Below are 22,925 nucleotides of genomic sequence, written 5' to 3'. Positions count from 1 at the left end.
CAGTGAACAAGCATTCACTCAACTAACTTCAGCAGCATTAACCTTTAGGAGAGCAGCACTTTCATTCTCCTAGGACAGCCTAAACCACCACAAATCAAGCACCAAGAAGGAAGATGGTTTACTCTGTCCCCAACTAGTTGCCTATTAGAACAGTCTTCAAAAAGGAGAAATTTATCCAGGGTTTTTTTTTCTTAAAAAAAGAGTGTAGAAATAACCAAAGCTACATTTTAAAGGAACCTAAATCATTCATTTCTGTAAATAATTTCTGACTTGAATTCCTGTGATTCTGGACAGCTCGGCGTTTTCTTTATATTTCTGAGGCGATGTGTTTTTTTCCTTTGTTTAAGAACCTCATTTGTTTAAAAATTGTTTTTGAGTGGTTTTTGGCCACCAATTCTGCCTGGGGTTTACTTGGCTCAGATCTGTCCAGAAGCTAATTCTAATTCTTCTGTCAAATGCTCGATGCCACTGTGCGCCCTGTGTTGCTGAAGGCCTGGCACAGGTGAGCAGCTGGTCACGCCAGGGATGGGCGGAGCTCGCAGGGCCGAGGGAGCCGGGCCGAGCTCGCTGCGTTTTGGGTGAGAGTTTAACCCAGGGAATCCTTCACCCAAAGCAAGGGCAAATTCTCTTTTCCAAATAAGCCTGGGGGCTCTGTTTCAGCTGGCTTCAGCTGTCCAGGTAGGAAAAGGATTCCTTTCACCAGCCCGTTGTGGAGACCATAGTCACTGGTTCCAGTGGAGCATGGGCTGTTCTCATACCTCCTCTGAGGGTCACGGTCACTTTGGAGCACTGGGCCCCCCCCCCCCTCCTCAAAAGGCAAGACATGGAGGAGCTTTGTTTTTTATTTTCATCAAGGATCATAAACACGGATGCCTACTTCTCAGCGTTGGTCGAAAAGGAGAGGTCATTAGAGAAATGGGATTAATTTCACAAGCTCTAGGAAGGTGGGATCTTCCTAAATGTCACAGAATGGGATTTGGGATTTGAATTTGCACCCTGAGTTCTCAAGACCCATTGGAGCCCTGCCCTCTCTCATTGATGTCATGCATCTGGGTTTTACCATGTGTCCTTCGAGAAGCTCCTGAGTTCCAGAAGTCAGCGACTCAGACCACATTATGTGATCCAACAGTAACACGTGAACAATGAAATGGCATGAATTTCCCCCACGATTCCCAAGTGGCCTGTTAATCAAACACGTCTTACCATCTTTGATTTGCAGGCAGCGAACCGCTTTCATTGTTCAGACTGATTCTAGAGGCCACCCTCTTCACTCATGTGCCAACGTCCCCAACACAAAAAGAGGTTTGGAATCTCTGGAACTCCCCACCCAGGCGCCCCCTCCCCTGGCTTTGGTGCAGGCCCAGTCACCCTCCTCCTGACCCCCCCACCAACTCATCACTGCAAGCCCTGTTCCTCCGCGTCTCTTCCCATGACAAGGGGAGGGGGGGACGGGCTGCGGGGTGGCGACTGTGGCCAGGATCACGAAGGCAGTGGATGCTCACGGTTCAGTCGCTGGCCCACCCTCCGGGCTCTTGGACCGGCCTACCTTGGCATGCAGGCTCTGCGGCTTGTTGGAGAGGATGCCTGCAGCCTGCCTGCAGCGAGTGGAAAGGTTCAGGATGGCAGCAGCTGCCGCTATGTGGGTGTCTTCGCTGCACTGACCGTAGCTATAAGAGCTGGCACGGCAAGGGCTCTGTGTGTGGGCGCCGGCGCTGGGCAGCCGATTGGGAAATTTCCCTGGATTGGAAAAATGCTTTGCTGTTGAAGAGAGATTTGATTAGCAATTGCATGTACATGGATTTAGTCATTAAATCGATTTGTTTGAAAGATATAACTTCTTGCATGAAAATACGTGAAGAATAAATGAAAACATGCCCATTATTCTCTCTCGGTACGTTAGATGAAGATTATTCAGATCGGTTTTCACAGCAGTTCACAGATCAAACGATGTGATTGCTGGGAAAGACTGCCTATTCTCTTAATATTTTTTGTATTTACACTTCGTATGACAAAAACTCCAGAACTAACGTTACGGGGCAGGTGCACCGACAGCGTCGGTAGCAAAAATTGTAGATTAAAAACCACGCCAGCCAAACCCGTCAGGGACTAGAGAGCTTAAGGCTGGTACATCCACAAACTGGGTGTGTGAGGACCAGAGATTCCAGCAGAGAAAAATGGAACTTTTCGCTATTTGTTTTTATGATAACAATTTATATTTAGACATGGAATTGCATATCTACTATTTGATATTCAGGTTTGTTTTGTACTTAAACCAGTAGAAGATTCTGGTCATCCTACTTGAAGGAACTGAGTAAGTGGTGGAGGCTTTAGTGAGCTGGCATTTTCAGGCCCAGGTCCAGGGCAGTGAGTGAGGGAATGGACGGAGCTCACCTTCTCAGGGTGAACCGGAAGGAATCGAGTCATCGGGGCTGAGTCCTGTTTGATGTTTCTGTTGCAGGTGCCGAGGCCCCACTGGGAGACAGAATTCATGTGTTTCTCTTCTCTCTGGGTGTTTGGAATCCTTACTCAGGGGCCGGAGGACACACCCAAGGTTTAATATGGGGTAATATAAAGGCATTTAGCTTTTTTACTCGAAATCGTTTTTGTTTTATTTTCTTGCTTTTTAGGGCCACACCTGTGACATATGGAAGTTCCCGGGCCAGGGGTCCAATGGGAGCTACAGGTGCCAGCCTACACCACAGCCACAGCAACACGGGATCTAAGCTGCATGCATCTTTGACCTACACCACAGCTCAAGGCAACGCTGGATCCTTAACCCTAGTCTACTTTCTCATCTTTTCATTAGAATATCCAAGGGCTCTAAACAGTTTGAGGAGATGGTTAGTACAAACACCAAGTTTTACGTGTAATAGTACCTTTGCGCTCTGATCGTCTTTATAGATGTGTTAGCGTTACAGTCTTGACACATTTACAACATTTCTATAATAATCTTAAATTTGTGGATGAACATCTCCACAACCACACTTCTTTGCCCTTAGTAACATCCTGACTCCCAAATTGTGAGTTTCTTCTTAGACTTCTCACTTTTTCTCCCAGCTTCAGTCTGAACGCTTTTGCTGATGTAAGTAATATTTTAAGTAGTATTTTGACATTTTACCTATTACATTTTACAGTTTTATTTTATTCTATTCTTTTGTCTTTTTTAAATTTTTAAATTTTCTTAGGGTCATACTCGCGGCATATGGAGACTCCCAGGCTAGGGTTCAAATCGGAGCCGTAGCCACTGGCCTATGCCACAGCCACAGCAATGCCAGATCCCAGCTACGTCCATGACCTAAACCACAGCTCATGGCAAAGCCGGATCCTTAACCCACTGAGTGAGGCCAGGGATCAAACCTGCCTTCTGTTGGATACTAGTCAGATTCATTTCTGCTGAGCCACAACGGAAACTCCTAAATATCATAATTTTGGTATGGATCATACTTATTGTATTATCATAGCTATGGCAGTTTCCAATGTATTAATCCCAATCCTGGCTAAATGAAAATTAAACATTTCTTTAGAATTACTGTATTTAAATCCAACAATGGCATCACATTTGTAGAATAATTACTCCACTAACTCTTCACCATATTCAGTGTAACTTCATGTAAAATCAGTCACACTGATTAAATTATGATTGCTGTCCTTATTTTATTTCACTGTACACTGTATTTTCTCTGTTCCTCGCAGTAAGCAGTATATGACATATTTAAATTCATGCCCTCTTCTCACCTAATACACACATACATAAGATGCATTTTTTGGGGAATATATAGTAGAATTGGAAGCTTACATTCAGGAAATGGTGGTGTTTTTCGTCCTTGACCTGTCTGTACGAGAGGGCGTTTACCAAAAACCTGGGCGTCGAAACTGGCATAATCAAAAGGTACTTTGCCAAACTTCTCTTGTTCTTTTGACACCGTGGCTCTGGAAGAGGTGATGGCTTGTGATCGGAAATTGAATTCGATCTGCTTCACCAAGCTTGTCCTGAAAAGAAAGGGTTGAAAAGAAATACAATGACATGTAAGGATAACCTGACCCCCTTGCTGTACAGTGGGAAAATAAAAAAAAAAAAAAGAAATACAATGAACTCCTGGTGAGCACACCAGCTTCAGATCTGAAAGCAGGGTGTGTCATGCCTGCCGGTGGTGCCTACAGAGATGTGCTGTGGGAAGGGGTGTGGTCACTGCAGGATGGGGGGGGGAGGGGGAGGCCAGGAGGCTGAGTGTTGTGTGTCTGAGATGCCCATCAGGAAAACAGGAAGTGCCATCCTTCGTCCATCTCACATGGATGCTTAAGGAGCAAGTGCTTGACGTCTGCTAAAACTCTGAGCTCTTTAGAGAAAAGTGCTGACAACCTATCTTTAGGGCACTGATAAGGTGTGCACGTCCTGCAGTTAGGGCTGTTCATTGGTACAGCAGAGAGAAGTCACCAGTGTAACCAGTGAGGAAATGTCATCATATTCTGTTCAGCAGAGCTGGTAAGGCCCTGATGCCTAACAGGGGCCGTTTTGGCACCAGAAACTTGATTCCTAAACTATAAATTTCTTCTTAGGCTTTTCACCTTTTCCCCCACCTTCAGACTGAATGTCTTTGCTGCTTTAAGTAGTACTTTAAATAGTATTTCAACATTTTATTTATTCAATTGTCATTGTTTCATTATGAATCAAAATTACTGCATTATAATAGCTATCATATTTCTCAATAGAATTATCTCAATCCAAGCTAAATGTGAAATAAATATTCCTTTAGAATTACTATCTGGATTAAACAAGGGCATCATATTTATATATTCCAATTTCAGGAAATGACAGGAAAACATAAATGCTGTTGTGCTGTAGTCTCAATGCTAACAGAACATAAACAAATACACCTTTCAGGGTTTATCAACATCAAAAATACATATTTTCCTTTTGTTTTTCACCAACACATACCTTAGTCATCAGAATATCAAAGTTTTGATATTTCTTAGATTGGGTAAAAAAAACTTTTTAGTTTCTACATCAAAATAGATGTAGAATGTGTGATGTCTTATCTTTTTATTGCATGTATAGCTTGGTCTATATCCTTAACGCTGCATCACTATTCTAGTCTAAAACAACATTTCTCTTTTAAGCAATGAGCAAAATGAAACTTAATGCTATTTCTATGTTTGGCAAATAACCCTCTTCGGGAGAAATTAGAGGGCACAAAAATCTTGTTTTCATTGGCAGTTAATCAGTACCTCATGGTTTTGACTTATAATCTTTACTCATGTGATCTGAATGCCAATTTGCCTCTTTTTATCACATCTACAGAAGCAAATATTCAAGGATATCATATCTTGAAAATGTTCCTAATAATTGTTTTTCATTTCAGTGTCTGGGTAACAACAATGAAGACCTGGTCATCTACTGTGATCCTGAAATCACTTCTCCTCCACATACGGTTTTTGCATTAATATGGATGTTACCAGATACAGTTTATTATTTAGGTGTAAGGTCTTCTGAACTACTAGAGATTGTGAAGGACCTAGGACCAACAGGGGATTTATTTTATTGATAGTTATCAATTTGGAGTGAATTTTTGTTTTAAAGACACCAAATGCATATCACCGAGGTGTGAATACAGAGCCTTGCATATTTTGAGCAGGTTTGAGGAGCTTCTGGTGGTGTTTTTTCAGTAGAAAAGTTATGTTAATCCTAAAGAGGCACCACCTGGCTAGTGTGATGGCTTGCGTTTAGTGACACAGAATTTTGATTAATCTATGTTATTGCATACTTTATTTTTTTATTTTTTTTTGTCTTTTTGCATTTTCTAGGGCCACTCCCGCGGCATATGGAGGTTCCCAGGCTAGAGGTCCAATAGGAGCTGTAGCCACCGGCCTACGCCAGAGCCACAGCAACGTAGGATCCAAGCCGCGTCTGCAACCTACACCACAGCTCACGGCAACGCCGGATCCTTTAACCCACTAAGCAAGGCCAGGGATCAAACCCACAACCTCATGGTTCCTAGTTGGATTCGTTAACCACTGCACCACGATGGGAACTCCTGTTATGTACTTTAGATAGATCCACATTATGTCATTTCTCTATGCAGACTAACTTCAGGTTAAACTTCTGGAGGATCTAGCAGTTCATTGAAGGGACAGCATGTCCAGCTGGCCCAGCCTCTCAAGTGGACATCCGCGGCTGTGCCTGGGGACAAAGGTGGTCCCTGGTGAGCTGGCATATGGCGGGAGAGGGACTCTGTGTAGGAGCTGGGAGCACATGGAGCACCCAGCGTGCCAGGAGAGCCTCATACCTGTGACCCTGGTCAGGACACTGCCCGGCTTTGGGAGAATCAAGCTGACTCTTGTCCTGGGACATGGCCAGTTTTTCAGCGGCAGCAATTGGACAACCAGAAAGGCTGTTTAAGAAAAGTGGGAGGATCTGAGTTAAAGACAAGGTGATTTGCTTTGGCACCTCCCTCCCAGCATCCCTGATGCACAGCAAATATTGTTACATTAATAGTTCACTTCCTAAAAGATTCCAAAGGGTTTGTAAACCATTGTGTTGACATTTGTCCCCCAACCTCATCTCAGCAGCAAAGGATAACAAGCTCACTTCTAAAGTCAAAATATTGTTGGGGTGGGGGGAATCACTTAGTTATTCTGAAACTTCATGCTATTTTAAGTAGCATGGCTCATCCAACAGCAATTGTCCAACTGTGATGTTAGCACCATAATTCCGTGATGTCTTAGGATCTTTGGCAAAATGTCAGGCTCTTAATTTTACATCTTAGTTTAAATGGAGAGGATAGAACATACTTTCTGGCACTATGCTTACGAGCCAAATAGTATCTCATGAACACATAATCTATACTTAATACACATAAAACAATAAGTATTTTCACCCAAAATATTTAAATACACACAATACATTTGTATATCAATGCACATCTGTGTTTTAAGTTAGTTGCGATCTCAGTGAAGTGAATCTCAATGAAATGAAATGTTTACCTTCAGAAATCTGAAGCTCTTTGGGTACCATTTTTATACTTATTGGATGGGATTCAAGATAAGCCCCAGGCAGCTCTTTCCAACATAAAAAGCTCTGGGGAGGCTCAGAGCAGAGGACACGCTCTCTGACTACATGAAAATCTACCCTCCGCCTGCAAATAAGACAGATTTTGTGGCATAACTGGCTGCTAAATGAAAATTTCTGGGGGAGTAAAGGACGAGTTTTTTGTTTGTTTTTACTCTGCACACACAGAGACTCTTTTCTATCCGTGTCAAGTGCTAACATATCTGAGAGTGATCCAGCCCTTCTGATCACACGAGGTGAGCGCCCCGTCTCCTCGAGGACGCTGCCTCTCGCGCCCCGTCGCAGTTACCTCCTGTGAGTGTTGCGGTTGCTGTTGACGTGTCCTCGTCCTGTGCATCCTGGGGTGGGGCACTTGAGCACATTTTCATGCATGGCAAGAACTAAGCACAAAATATCACATAAAAGAAAAGAGCGATTTACCCTCAGGACCTCGCACATCAACAAACTGAAATCTCAACCGCATTCCGTTACTTCACCCACCACACTCCTGCCACTCGGATCTCCGGGCTGAAGTAAATGAGCCCTTGAGAACGTCTGTCATTTGCTCAGCCAGCTTGTTCGGGCTTTGGTTTCTCTAGATCATGTGCGGTTAACACTGGACTTAAATGAGACTTTTCCTGCTGATGCGTCACTTAAATGGAACAGCTCATAATCCTCCCTTTACATTTAGGTGCTTTTCCTTGGGGGCCTGGACAGAGGGCATGACTCATCCAATAGTTCTTTCCATCTCTCCCGTGCTGAGTCAAGTTCTGAATTTGGCCTCCTTTGTTTCCTAAGAGATGTTATTTTGACCCCCCAATCCCCACCCACTGCTGTCTGCTGGTGGTGAGAGAGCACGGCCGAGCAGACACTTCCTGCACCCGTGTGAGCAGGACAGCATGGAACCAGCTAGATTCAGCGCTTCACAGAACCCACCTTTAAGAAGGCTGACACTGAGGCACTCCCGGCACTGCGGCTTGTGTGGCCCCAGAGGACGTTCAGTAAGTAGGCTCAAAAGTAGAGGATGAAGGAGTTCCCGTCATGGCGCAGTGGAAATGAACCCGACTAGGAACCATGAGGCTGTGGATTCGATCCCTGGCCTCGCTCAGTGAGTTAAGGATCTGGCGTTGCCGTGAGCTGTGGTGTAAGTCACAGGCACGGCTTGGATCTGGCGTGGCTGTGGCTGTGGCTGTGGTGTAGGCTGGCAGCTGTATCTCTGATTAGACCCCTATCCTGGGAACCTCCATATGCCATGGGTGTGGCCCTAAAAAGCAAAGCAAAAAAAAAAAAAAAAAAAAAGTAGAGGATGGAACACGTAGATTTTTAAAAATTTAGGAGCAGCCCCGCCCACTCCTTTTCATCCAGTTTCCTCATTGACGGCGGGGCCATGGGTGGCAGACCAACAAGGTTCCCTCACTCAGGGCCCTCAGCAGCTGCAGGACGTCCTGGGCAATGTCACAGACACCACCTGGGCCCACGTGCAGAGAGGGGGCAGGGCAGTGGTGATGCGACCCCCTCGAGTTTAGGGGAGCACGAGGCTGCCAGTGAGAAAAACCATGGGGCATAGAGGGATTACCAGGCCTTTCCTTCTCCGGATTCTGATGCTGTGACATGGGGGCCTTACTGACCTGGAGAGTGCCCCCCGCCCCCCGCCCCGCCAGGTCTTGCTAAGCCCTAGGAACAGCAAACCCTTTTCAAAGCAAACCAACCTGACTGCCTCCTCCATCAGACTCACAGGTCCGGACACTCTCCCCCTGCCCAACCCCCCAGGGCCAGGGCCAGACAACTTCAGGGAGTCCCCAAGCCCCAGGGCCCCTGAAGGGTTTCCAACCAGTAGCCTGAGGATGGCTCACTCTGCTCCTCCCACAGAACCACAGCAAGGGCTCTGGCCACAGTTCTCTCCCCACCACCCCTGGCTGGCCCTGGTTCTTTCTCAGGGGGGCCCACTGCTCCTGGCTGGCCCTGGTACTTCCCCAGGGCCATGCCTGGCCTACAGTGTCCCCTCCTTTGGGGAACTGTCTTTTCCATGTCAGACACCTCCTGATCTAGCAGCCTTGCTGCACCCTGAAGTTTCTATGGATGTGCTAGATTTTCATCACCTGGCTGGACAGACATGGTCCAGACACAGGGACCACTCTGTACTTCCGTTCCTAACTGCAGCCTGGACAGGAAAGTGGGTGACGTGGAGGGTGGCTCACTGGGACCGGGCAGATGGTACTCACTCTCCAGGGGGACCCGCACTTTGTGGGGGCACCCAGAAAGGCTGCGGTGGTGGGGGTAGAGCCCGGTCACGTGGCCCGTGCCGTCGCACCCGGGGATGGGGCACCTGGTCTCCCTCTTCTCAGGCCTCGGGGAATCTGCAGAGATTAAACCAGGAAATGTCTGGTTACTCCTCTCCCCTCCCACTCACACATCGGCCTTGCTGGCAACCTTCTCATTCTCTTCAGCTTTCTCATCACAAACATTCTTCTCACATTGCCTTGAAGGAGACCCTCAACTAAGACCTGTGGAAGCAGAGAAAATGTTTTCAATTTTCTTGGTTTCCTAAGCAAGGGCTGACCCAGGGAAGGGGGTGCTGAGACACAGAGCCCGGTTTGAAGTTGTCAGGTCACATCTGGTAGTCAGAGCCTCGTTGTGAAAAGTCAACCCTACACCAGGGAATGAACAGACTCTGGAAAAGAAAAACAAGTGGGAAAGAAAGAACTTATTTAAGCCCAAATGACCTCCCATGGAGGGAATCTGGAAAAAGCCAGATGCAAAATTAGGCCATATTTGAGGAGGCGGGTAGGCTGTCCAGTGGGTCCTGGCAGCAGGTGGGCACGGCAGGTTGTGTGTCATGCAATTACTAGGGGGCAAGGCCTCAGCAAAGGGGAGGAGCCAAGGGTCCTTCAAGCTGGTGCGCCACCGTGGAGGGAGGGGCCGGCAAGGACAAGGGGCAACCCCGAGGAACAGGTGTGGATGTCTCTGGAGAGGCAGGTTTAACACCGTGATGTGGAGACCACACGTTTCCTGTAAGAGACAAAGGGGCATACGCTGACGTGGTGTATGATTTTGTGGGGACACTTTTTTCCTTTGTCCTATGTTGCCAAATTTCAGATGGGTCTGGGCACATGTCTGCAGAATGCCAGTCAAAATACTGCATGTTCTATGCACACTACTATATATAAAATAGATGAGTAACAAGAACCTACTGTACAGCACAGGGAATGCTACTCAACACTGTGTGACAGCCCACAGGGGGAAAGAATCTGAAAAGGAATGGATAGATGTGTATGTGTAACTGACCCACTTTGCTGTGCACCTGACACTAACACAACATCCTGAGTCAGCGAGACACTAGGAAAATTAAAAAAACCCAAACCTCCATGTTTGATGAAACGAGCCTGGGAGGCTGACACCCTGTGAGGGTGACTGAGAAGCAGAAGAAACCATGTGTTCCTGGCTGGCCTTCCTCTCTCAGAGCTCATCCAGGTGGGACTACAGGCCTAACCCACCCCTCCTGGCCTCACTATTTGTCCACGGGAAGCCAGAGAGGCACCTGACCAGGTGTGGGCGCTCTAGCCCATCCTGCGTGCCTGCAGCCCATCCTCTGCAATAAGTTATGTGGCGACTCTACTTATACTGCCACCTGATTCCCCCGAAATGCTAGGTGCCAACAGTGTAGCCAAACGCTGTCAGGTTAGAATTGCTGACTCCTCTCAAGGTTTGGGTGAAATGATGTTTTCAAATCCTCTTCTTCTCCCCCAAGGAGCGAAGTCACGGCCCAACGCGCATGGGACAGTATGACTGCGGAGCTGTCGTTCTGCACGACTGCTTACTTAGGAGCATGGAACATGCTCCAGAAGGAAGAAAAGCTCCACTTAGGCCCCTACACCTGGGCAGGGGCCAGAGTGAACTTAACTGGACATCCTCTGGGTGAAGTCTGAGGCCCCTTAGGCCAGCTTCACGATTTTGCCTGTTTCATCCTGGTTTGGCCTGGAGTCCCCCGAGTGGGCTCCGAAAGCCCAGGGCAGGACCTCGACCACACAACGGGGCGCTCTGTGGAGTCAGTCATCCAGCCCCCACGTCTCCACTGTAAGCTGTATTCACAAACACACTCTATTGCCTTGTTATACTGTGTCAGCAAAAACAGTTTTCAAAGTTTTATAAAAATGACCAAAGTATCATCGAGGGTTTTAAGCTATGGCACCAACAATTAAAGTGTTTCCGAAGACCGCGCTTTACTGGCTGGAAGAGAGTATCACTTGTAAGATGAAACATTATTTTGTGTGTTGCCAGGAAAGGAAAAACTATTGAAAATTAGATAATGGCACACCCTTCTAATTCAAAATGGGGAAACTGTGTGTCTTAGAATGAATGAAATATCGTATCTTGGAAGTGATGGGGTTTTGGAATTTGAAATAAATTTCGTCTTTTTTTTCTCTTCTGATTTTGTAGTTCATTTGCGAAACCCCCACAGACAGGTAAGTTCACCACGTTTCATATCAGGTGCATCAAACCTAATACATCGTCCTGTCCCAGACCTCATAGGTGTCATTAATATTCTGTCCCTTTCCAAACCTCGCAGTATGTTTGCCTAGAACTATTATCTTGCTCCTCACTACATGGTGTTCTTTTATTCTTTTTTTTTTTCTCCTCAGCTCTGAGCTGCAAGACAACATTTGAAATGACTGCAGATGAGTACTAAAATGAATGTAAAATATGCAGTTTATCTCTGGATGGATAAATGACAGCAATCAGAACATCTAAACCTATGGATGCGTTATTCCTGGAAACCCTTTAGGTTCACGACCTTGAGTTTCTCTAAGACACTCCTCCCCTAATTCTGTGGTTCTCAGATTTTAGGGTGTCCAGGAATCACCCCAGGGATTTGTTTAAAAAACAAAAACGGAGTCCTGAGGCAGTGAGCCTGATGGGATCCTGGAAATGCCCATCTTAACATGGCTTCCAGGCCCTTGAAGACCACCCCGGGGACCCCACGTAACAGCAGGCCCACCTGTGCCAGACTCGGGAGGGGGCATGTTTATGGGCACAGCAGACATAGTTCTGCAAAGTCTGAGGGTCGATCTGTAAGGCATCCTTCAAGCACATTTACTCTCATTCAAGTCTTGTCCAGATGTTTGTGGCTCTTGAGTTGGAGATAAAGGCATTAACATCCAGCTTTGTCTTAAGAAGAATCGGAGCACCCTGCCTGGTTTGCAACTGGCCTGACATTATTTTGAAGCTCAAAAGCAGTCAGATGATCCCAGAAAGAGGGTGTGAAAGAAAAATTAAATATCTGGAATCGATTCAGTCATAAAATGTTTAAAATACAGTATATACTAATGTACTTCTAACATAGCCATAGACTCTACTTTTTTAAAAAGACTGTATATTTTGAAAAAGCAGTCATATGAAAAGATACAGGCAATGATCTTTTTTTTTTTTTTTTTTTTTTTTTGAGTGTGAAAACCCTGCAAAACTGACCAAGCTTGATCTGAGAACAATCTAGAGAGCAGGAAGAAAAGCTATATATTTTATAATATAATTTAAGTTTTTAAATTGTGTTGTCAAAAAGTTACCTGAAAGAAGCAATCACACCATCCTCATTATTTTTTCCAACTCTAAAGCAATTTTAAATCAGGTAAAAGCAGAGGCGAGTCTTACGTTTATTGTGAAAGGCTTGTCTTCCGCTCATGTCGGTAACTTTGGTTTGCCTCGTGTCCCCCGAGAGGTGCTCCAGCAGAAACCTGTCCAGCTCCTTGTAGGTGTGGTGGAAAACACAGCCTCGCTCAGCCTGCAGGGCGATCGCCTGCTCCAGCAAACTCAAGTTCCCCTTGGCTTTCTCCAGCTCGGCAGGCTCCTCGGCGCCCGTCGCTGAGGCCAGGCACCCGCGATCCTGCCCCTCAACCCCGGGGAGCAAGGGCTGGGCTTTGCCATCGGACTGGTCCCCGTGCGCATGAGCGGTCTGCACGGTGGTCCCTTCTGCCTCCGAATCACACGCGTTTTCACAAGAGAGGAACTTGTCACCTTCTGTTTTTATTTCGGGAACTTCCAACAGGCCTTTCCCATCATCCACTGCAACGTACCTGGAGACCCTCTGAGGTTTGGTTTCTTCTGAGAAGTTGGAGCCACTGTCCCAGCTGTTCTCGGCACTTTCAGGGTGACTCTCATTGTCGTCAGAGCAGCAGAACTGCAGCTGGGGGTCCTCCGTTGGGTCCTTTCCGCCGTCAGAGTGTGCCGTCAGGAGCTCGCCTACGTCACCCGCCTCTGCTTTCAGGGACTGGATGCTGCTATCATTTAAGTTTCCACTTGCTGTCTGAATAGATGCATTTTTTTCAAATTTCCCCAAGTGCATTAGAGATGTGACCGTGAACTCTTGGTAACAGCCGTATCTGTCTTCCTTCCCATCGGAATTTTCTTGTGCAGGTGAAGGAAGCTTGTCATCCATGGGTTTTATCAGGATTTCATCTATGGGGGGGAAAAAAACCAATATTTGAAACAGGTGAACAACAAAAAACTTAAGGAAATGACATTGCACACATACACATATATATCACATGTGCATAATATAGAGGCTTTATCGATTTTATGAATAAAATTATGTATAAAATTATAAATAAAATTTTAAATAAAATTTTCTATAAAATATATGTCCTCTTAACACAACAAAATTCAAACCTTAATAGTCTGAGAATTGCTTTTAAAGAAAGGAGATATTTGAATTTTCAGCGTGCAAGAGCTAAGTGCATCCTAGTTACTGAAATAAATACTCAACCATGGCAGAGTTCTGAATGTGAAATTAGTGTTACTGTACCTCTTACATTTGTAGATCTCAGCCAACCAGAAGAACATCGAATATATGTCATACTATACATCACAAAGGAAGTAGTCATGGGATTTCTCTGCTAGATGGTAGTATATTTTCAAAACTTATTTGGTATATTTTCTCTACCTCCATAGTGTCTCAAACATACTTTTGTAATTTATGGAACATGAGCTAAAATATGAAACATATCTACATAGTGATGGTAACTAACAGCAGTCTGAGGCTTTCAGGACTTCCTGATCACTTTCATAATTGTCACACAAAAATTCCGCATGTGTAAATGGGAGAAGCAGCAGGATCAAATAGTATTTTGAACAGCAGCACAATTTCCGGCCTGGAACCTGTGTGCACTTGTGGAAAAGGAAATGAGCCAGGAGGTGGGAATGCTTGGAGGATGTTGGATGTTAACTAGCTGTTCTTTAGGTCTCGATGGTCCAGGAGATCTGTGACGGGAAACAGTGCCCAAGTGCCATTCTGTCTGCGGGCTGTCCATCTGCAGTCCCAGAGCAGCCGTCGGTGTCAGCCCTTACCCCCTCGGCAGTGGCCCATTGGGGTGACAGATTGTGTGCGTGTCTTTCTATACCATCAGCCTCCCCAAGCCAGGCCTGGGACAAACCCACCAACTGAGGAGCAGCGGAGGAGGGGGTGGGGCAGGAGCTCGGTGGCCAGCGCATGCCAGGCTGTGAAATGCACCAGACAACCATGTAGTGGTCCCTGGCATTCACTAAGACAAACAAAAAAGTAAAAATAAAAATAAAAAAGAAGCAGCAGCAGCAGCAGGACCATTTCCGTGTCTCTAAAGGCAGGGTGGGGGATGGGAAACACAAAATAACAAGCCCCCTGAAAGACTATTAAAGATACGACGTGAAGTGCCTTCTGCGTTAATAAACTTGCGAGGGAAGAAAAGCACAGCCATCCTGGAGAAGGGCTGCCGGAGAGGGTGTCTGTGCTGAAGACAATGTGCCTTTTTTGGGGGGTCTCATTTAATTTTTCATAAACATTGTCTCCGACAAGGACACTCAAAAATACATCTCCATCATCTTCCTTTCTGGTAATTATCTCCCTAAATCAACACTGGACCGCCAGGATCAAGTAAATATTGCCATAGTAACTAAAAGCATTTTTGGATGAAGCGAAGAATTTAGTCACAACACTAGCCCCTTTAAATAATGCTGATTATAGGGTGCAGCCTTTTGTTGGGATCTATTCAACATAAACTGAAAAATTTAACATTTTACTTCCTAGAAAAGAGGCTGTGGCTAAACAAGCACATAATATCGGAGAGGACGGCCTCTCCTCTCAATTCCTATCAGGGCAACTCCAGGTTTAAATAATATATTAAACATAGTCTAAAATGCAAATGAAGTTTTTCTCAATATCACGGTTGGCTATTAAGAGAAAGTGTAAGGGGTTATGATAATTTTAAAGTATTATGAACTACAGAAAACAAATAAAAAGCATTTTCAGTGAATATGCTCAATTCATTGAACTATTCTCTCACTCCACTTAACTACCCACATGTGTACAATAATGATTTATAGACATTATACCTAATTATGCATATTTGGGCTGTGTGAGAGCGCTAACAAAAGCTCTAGAAAGCAACAATTACCTCTGTTGCTTAGTTACATAGTTTAAAATATTCCTATTAAATGCAGATCACCAGAGAGGCGGGGTGACAGCAGCGCACGTGTGCCCAACAATGCGTGTCACTGTGCTGCTGCCAACGCCAGCGTTTTGGGTCACTTCCAGTTTACATAATTGTTTGGTTCAATTGTTGGTTATATGCTAAAAGAAAATATTTATTAATTATTCTTCAGAAGGAGAGGGGCCTGCCGGTAGAGGTGTCGCCGGGCGTCGTTTGCTGGAGCTCCGGCATATGCTCTTCGACCCTGCAGCCCCGTTGCCCGGGTGCCAGCCCTGTGTGGGCACCATGATCACAACCAGGAGTGGGCTGAGTTAGCTTCCGAGGGGGGTTGGGTAGACCCGAGACATGCCCCCTCCCGTCCCCCCAGCTTCGCCTATGTTTCCTGTACGCGTGTGTTTTTATCTTCCGGGGTGGCCTGCTCATCTGCTCCGTGCTTTTGCCGCTGAAATAACCCACGGAGCCCTGCCTTAGGGACTGAGGTTTGCTGCTGGGCTTGGCATGTGTCTGTGCCCCGATGGGTCCCTCACCGTTTCTGAGCCTGGCACCCTCTCCCTCTCAGGACAGCAGGTGACACTTGCAGGTGCTCAGGAGATGATGGCCCTCCGGTCCCTTCCCAAGTGCTGCTGTGGAAGGAGCAACAGCAGAGGACATGTGGGCCCCTCCCCATAAATGGGGGAGCATTATACAATCAGAATAAGCCCCCCAGTGAAGTGATGCAGTCCGGAGCATAAGGAAAGCTCACAACCACGTCCCATAGGCTCCACCATGGGGCCAGGAGGCTCAGCTTGGAGGAGGAGGACCCCCTAGGCTTGGGGTCCAGAGACTGGGTCCCAGCACCCCTGCCTATGGGAGCCTGGGCAGGCCGAGGTCTCCCGAGTCCTGGGTGCCCCTCTTTAAGATGAGGAAGATCCAATGTCCCAGTGACTGATGAGCCAACAATGTCCTCTACTGACAAGCTCCGCCAACAGAAGGGCAACCTGCTTTAAAGCGCTAAAGGCTCGCTCAAGTTCACATAAGCAGCCAGTGGGGGACTGAGAGCCAGATCGGGGCCAGTGACTATTATTTTCCCAAGTCTGAAGACTTTCCAGAGTGAATTAATGTTGTCAATCAACCATACTTTAATAAAATTTAAAAAGAGTGAATTTATAGGAAAATACTAGAATGCCCTTGTCTGCTAACTTGTAATGCAAAACAACATCTCTAAATTATAAATAAAAATATGCAAAAACAAATACAACAACAAAACAAAAACCAACACATAGGGCACCTCAGCTTTCTTTACATCATGACAGCGCAGGTTAGAAAACTCCTAGGGTGCAGCCTGGGCCAGAGGGGGACACCACTTTGTCGTAGAGCAAAGAAAATCAGTTTTTTTGTCCCTAATAATAAAAGTTGACATTTGTTTAAAGCAAAACCTCTCCTCTGAGGTGTGTGGTCATCCTGAAGAGACCTGTGTGTTGGCTCTTCTGCATCAAAACAGCTCCAACAAGAGAAATTCTCTGAAACTCACAATGTGTTTAAAGTTTGATTCCTTTTCATAACTGGATTTGGGGTTTTTGTTCTGTTCCTATAACTCTCTAAGTTACTTTTACAGGTAAATTAGTTTTTTAGGCCTCCTGAGTATGTACATTTTACTGGGAATAAAAGGTCCCCCCCCCCACCCCGCAAAGGAATTCATCCCTTAAAGGTTGAAAACTGGAGCAGCTCATCCTTTATTTGCTGTCTGTTGAGAGATGATATATTCAAAGTGTCATCTCAGCCCAGGAGCTCCCACGACCAGGACAGGGTCCCCTGACCTCCAAGCACGTGCTTGAACCCAGAGGACCCCACATGCTGGTCACTTCCCCCTTCCCTCGTCTGTGCTGGGAAAGCTTGACCTTTCCTGCCTCCTCACAGTGCTTGGCCAGCTCGTCCTGTGTGCCCCTGTGAGAAAGGTATATCTGCGGCTGTGTCCACGTTCTCTTCTCTCACTCTTAGTGCCACCTGCAGCACTTTGACAGGGGAGTGTCTGGGGCATCCTTTTGCTGTAAAGGGATCCAAGCTCATGGCCTTAGCCTCGAGGAGCCTGGACTCTCCCTCACCATGGGAACTGCCACCTAAAGACACATTGGAACACACCTGGTTGGGGGGAGACCTGGGGTGCCCAGAGTAAAGGAGGTGACAGGTGAAGCCCTTCTGTTGGGCTCAGGTACAAACGCCCTCTGTCCTTGTGGAAGGTTGGGGGGTTGCATGCTCAGAGGGCTGAAGGCAACTTGGAATTTTGTTCTTGTGACCAGGAATAGAAGCATCTGTGATCTGTCACTTCTGGAAATGTGACCTCATGGTTTGATGTCACAGGGGCTTTGCCCAGTCTGCTTTCTGAAGGGACACTGGAACATAAAGAGGACTGGATTATGGAGCCCACTTAGCTGGGAAAGAATTATTGTGCTTGTCCTTCAACTGTTTCTTTTCTTTTTTTTGTCTTTTTAGGGCCTCATGTGTAGCATATGGAAGTTCCCAGGATAGGGGTCGAATTAAAGCTGTAGCCGCTGGCCCACTCCACAGCCAGAGCAAGAGCAGATCTGAGCCATGTCTGGACCTACACCACAGCTCATGGCAATGCCGAATCCTTAACCCACTGAGCGAGTCCAGGGATCGAACCCAAGTCCTCATGGATGCTAGTCAGATTCATTCCCACTGAGCCCTGGTGGGAACTCCTCCTTCAATTGTTTCTTAATTCTCTCCTTTCCACACCTCACAGCTCCATTTCCTTCAGCATTAAATCCCTTTGTTCCCAGTGGTCTCAGCTGTAAAACTGTGGCCATAATTATACACATCTCATGTCACTGTTGGGTGAGTTAGGTGATAGGATTTATGTGTTTTGAATATATTAAGAATTCAAAAATAGGAGTTCCTGTCGTGGCTCAGTGGTTAACAGATCCGACTAGGAACCACGAGGTTGTGGGTTCGATCCCTGGCCTTGCTCAGTGGGTTGAAGATCTGGCGTTGCCGAGAGCTGTGGTGTAGGTGGCAGACATGGCTTGGATCCTGAGTTGCTGTGGCTATGGCTGTGGCTGGCGGCTATAGCTCTGACTAGACCCCTAGCCTGGGAACCTCCATATGCCTCGGGAGCAGCCCAAGAAATGGCAAAAAGACAGAAAAAAAAAGAATTAAAAAATAATGGCCACTGCGGTTGTAATTTTAGCACATTCATTATTAGTATGAGCACTTCTATTACTAAATGTAAGAAGAGTTAACATCTTTGAAGCTGCAGGTGGCTGCCCATCTGTGCTCATAGGTGAACATTAACTGAGAACCTTGACAGTCGATACTGAGCATCCGCAACAATCATGTGACTACAACAGAAGGTGGGAAGCCAGTGAGCAGATAGGGCCCTGGTCCTCCAGGCACCTGCAAACTGGATTGTGGTAAAGGAGACCCATTTTGGTAAATCCTTGGTGAGTTAATGTCAGCGAGATGAACTATACCTTGAGTCTAACCACACAGATTCAAGGATTTTTCCTAAGTACTCCATTCAACCTGCAGTGTTCCCAAGTCAACCACAATAGCAACAAGAAACTGACCTGCTCAGGAAAATGAGAAAGTCAAGGATGAGGACAACTTACAGATGAGCCATGAGGCTTAAAGCTGTGTGTGAGATACAGAGAAGCCAGAATATTGACTCAAACACTAGCAGGTGAGGACACAACTCTTCTAATTCCAGAATCTCAAACCGCTTTTGAGCCGAGAGCACTGGAAACCCGGTGATTTTGATCCAATATTTGTGTCCTCGGTGAACGGGCTGCTGTGTCTTTTCTAGTAACACCTGCGGCTGTTACAACCATTCTATATGCAGTGGACAATTAGATTTAAGAATCTCTTGCCTTTGGTTTGTACAATGTTTACTTCTTTTCAAATGAAAACATATTTGTATGCTTTGTTTCCTTAAAAATTCACATTCAGAAAAAATACATATATGTAAAAGAACATACATATGTCTAATTTCATTTTATAATAAGTCAAGTTTTAGATTTCCATGTATTTTTAAAATAAACTTCCAGATTTTTTTGCATGTCCTTCAGTTTCAGTGTCACCCACAAAGTGGTCACTGATCCTGCAGGCCCCATGACCGCCAGGGCCAGTGGGGGTGACTGTAAACTGGGGAGAAGCACATGCTAAAATTTCAAAATAAAATCAGGGCAAGGGGATTCAGAGACGCTATTAAGTAGAAAATACATAAGCAACAAGGATATATCATACAGCACAGGGAGTTATAATCATCACCTTGTGACAACTTTCAGTGGAGTAGAATCTGTAAAAATACTAAATCACTTTGCTGCACATCTGAAACGAATATAACGTTGCAAATCTACTTCAATAAAAAATAAAAATTTGAAATAGAGACAGCATCTCATATCATAAGGGTCTTAAAGCTTATTTTGCAGGTTTCTTTTCAGGAATCAGACATCCACCCCGTTAGGAAGTCAAGACCCTCTTGTACTGTAAGGCTTAGGACCTTTTCTTCAACGGGAGGCATAGTTCAAAGCCACGCTCTTTGACAATGGCCTGGGGACGAGGATGCTCTGTGGCTCATGTTTACCCTCTGCACCATCAGGGAAGAAAAACCGGCCCTCACGTGGGGGAGGGGGGAATCAGGGGCCAGTGCGGCTCCCCTATTGGAATGCCTTTTCCAGCCACACAAACCACGTGTACGGTAAGGTAAGACCGAGTCTGTGGGCCAGGGATGAGGTAAGGTGGGGCCACGCCTCCTCGGTACCTGCGCTGGGGTGGTGGTCCGTCTCCAGGGGGCCGTCCTGCCCCTCTGCCTCCGTGCGGTGCGCGCGGCCCTCCTCACGGTCCACGCGGGGGCTGTAGTGCCGCGGCTTCATGAGCAGGGACTTCCTCTTGTTGATCGGGACCCCCAGAGCCTGCTCCCCGGCTCTCCTCTTCTTGGCTGGGGCGCAATCGTAGGCAGCACTGCAGTAAAGAAGACGAATGAAGAACGTGGTGAAACAGTTCCCTGCCGGCCGCCCTTGATGGGCCGGGACACCCTTGGGACCCAAGGTCTAGGGTCAGTCCTGAGCACTAACAAAAACAGCCCATCCATGGAATCCATTGAACTGTGTAGATTCTATTTTACTGCCTATCAGAAGAGTTAAAAAAAAAAAAAAAAAAAAAAAGCATCCTTAATCCCGAGTAAGCATATGTTAATCTGTGCTTTGCTTGGCGCTACACTGAATACCCAGGGAGGGAAGAAACAAGATTTGTACTGGTTTGCTAATCCTAAGAAAGAGCTAATGTGAAAAATATACCACCAGATACAAGAAATGTGTCCAGTATGGATCAGTCACAAGGTTTTTCAGATAGTTGTTTGGGCTGAAACTGCTTATCTCGGCCACAGTTGCACATCAAATGTGAGATGACGTATCCTGGGCTTTGACTTGAAAGACGGGAGTGTGTGGGGGGCAAGCTGTGAACATTTGATCAGCTCATCTCCAGTCGGAGAAAAAAGTGAGAAGATGCTCAGAGCTCTCTGCCATTTGATTCTCACCCATTTGGCACCCAGAACAAACCGATAAAAGGAGGAGAACTAAGATTGGATTTCACAAAAATGGACAACAGTTTATCCTTCCTTCTGCTCTCGCACAGTTTCATTTGGAAGTGTTCCTGAGGGTGGCCCTTTCAAAGCAGGTTGCCTACATGCAGCTCACTTGGAATTCATGCAGCTCACTCTAGGTGCTGAAGTTAAGACAAACATTCTCTTGGCAAGATCCAGCAAGACCAGAGGGTTTAGCCACCAGTGAGGCTATGGCATATATTTATTAAATGCTCTTTGAAGAAAAAAGCAAGGGCTTTAGATAAAAAGATCCAGAGAAGAGAAGCCTGGATCAGAGGAACAAGATATATTTACTCCATCTCTAAAAGATGTTTGGACATTCAGTAACATTATGGAGACAAAGCCTTAAATTGTTTTCTTAGAAACACTCATTCAAAAAAAACACACCAATGGTGGGCTTATTTATGAAAACCATTTTGTTTTATTTATTTATTTATTTATTTGCCTTTTCTAGGGCCATTCTCGCGGCATATGGAGGTTCCCAGGCTAGGGGTTTAATCAGAGCTGTAGCCACCACCCTACACCAGAGCCACAGCACCACAGGATCCGAGCCGCGTCTGCAACCTACACCACAGCTCACAGCAATGCCGGATCCCCAACCCACTGAGCAAGGCCAGGGGTCGAACCCGCAATCTCATGGTTCCTAGTTGGATTCGTTAACCACTTAGCCACGACGGGAACTCCGAAAATCATTTGATTTTAAATTCCTGAATTTAGTGGATTTGAAAGCTTCAGAAGAAAAAAAAAAGTGCTATTCCTTCTGGGGAACAAAGAGATTCTGGAAGGAGAGATAATTCAAGAGGGTGAGAAATCTCTCACAAAAGATTAAAAATTGAGGACTGAAAATTATCCTGATGAGAAAGAGAAATGTGAGTTTTGTAAACAAATTAATGTGCTTTTTTTGCACAATTGCTCTGATGAGCCCAAATTTAAAGTTACCATGAACAGATGGTGGAACCTAAGCAGGTGACCAGAGAGCAAACACTTGGCTCCAGTCTCCTGGACCAGTAAAGACAAGTAAAGACCAAGGCGCTGGAGCCCAGTCTGTCAAGGAGAACTGTCCACTGTCTAGGAGCGTGACCTCTGAAGGGGGAGGGGCAGGGCAGACAAAGTTCCTAGGAAGGTGAAGCGATTCAGGAAGGTCCCTACAGCAAAGTCTCCTAAGTCAAGTGAATTTCCATCAAGGATGCTCAGAGAATACACAAGCAAGGATAAGCAGCAAGGTCCTGCTGACAGCACTGGGAACTATGTCCAATCTCTTGGGATGGAAGCTGATGGGAGAATATATAAGAGAATATATGACTGGGTCACTTCGCTGTTCCGCAGAAATTGGCACAACATTGTAAATCAACTATACTAAAATAAAATAAAATAAAATAAAACATAAAAACAAAACCACTTACTCATGATCTCAAAGCAAGACGATTTCTAGAAAATGAGAAAAGGCTCCTGGCAAATGACATTCAGATGCTAAAGGAAGGAGAAAAAGTGGATTCTAAAAACCAATTTAAGCATGGCATTGATTCTGGGAAAGGGGCTGAGAAGGCTTGTTAACCCAAGTTTTGTCAGAGCCAGGGAGCACTGACGGAAGAGATCCGGGTGGTGGGCGGTTCACACAGAAATGCCAGTCACACGAGTGCCGTTTCTTCCTCTGATGGTTGGGGTGATGAATGATGCTGAACATTCACCACCGGTGAGATCTTTACAGATGGTGTCATTAATATTATCATCCAAATTTACTTATAAGGAAAGGAACATTCCATTTCCCAAATCATGCGACCCGTAGTTGGTGGGGCTCATATTGGAATCTGACCTGCCGGTCCCCAAA

General features: G+C 45.9%; 1 protein-coding gene across 39 annotated transcripts in view; it reads right to left on the bottom strand.

Annotated features, from left to right (window-relative positions):
* ST18 (ST18 C2H2C-type zinc finger transcription factor) overlaps positions 1–22,925 on the bottom strand; it is a 300,959-nt gene that overhangs the window by 49,513 nt on the left and 228,521 nt on the right. For 34 of the 39 annotated variants that reach the window (XR_014843833.1, XR_014843834.1, XM_085022391.1 and 31 more), the window contains 7 exons: positions 20,258–20,457; positions 12,692–13,495; positions 9,268–9,402; positions 7,356–7,446; positions 6,285–6,389; positions 3,797–3,990; positions 1,547–1,758 (listed from right to left, as the gene is read on the bottom strand). Coding sequence is in view for 37 of the 39 variants with exons in the window: in XM_085022391.1 (XP_084878517.1) it covers positions 1,547–1,758; positions 3,797–3,990; positions 6,285–6,389; positions 7,356–7,446; positions 9,268–9,402; positions 12,692–13,495; positions 20,258–20,457 (1,741 nt within the window). In the remaining 2 variants the exon portion in view is untranslated. The remainder of the gene's footprint in view (positions 1–1,546; positions 1,759–3,796; positions 3,991–6,284; positions 6,390–7,355; positions 7,447–9,267; positions 9,403–12,691; positions 13,496–20,257; positions 20,458–22,925) is intronic. The other 5 variants (XM_085022407.1, XM_085022404.1, XM_085022403.1 and 2 more) reach the window with 1 other exon arrangement.

This window comes from Sus scrofa, chromosome 4 (assembly GCF_054392235.1).
Source record: "Sus scrofa isolate SSC_HxYL_T2T_F1_AM1 chromosome 4, Sscrofa_HxYL_maternal_Yorkshire_Landrace_v2.0, whole genome shotgun sequence".
NCBI lineage: Eukaryota > Metazoa > Chordata > Mammalia > Artiodactyla > Suidae > Sus > Sus scrofa.
The sequence above is the reverse complement of the archived record's forward strand: the minus strand, read 5'-3'. Positions and strand labels throughout refer to the sequence as shown.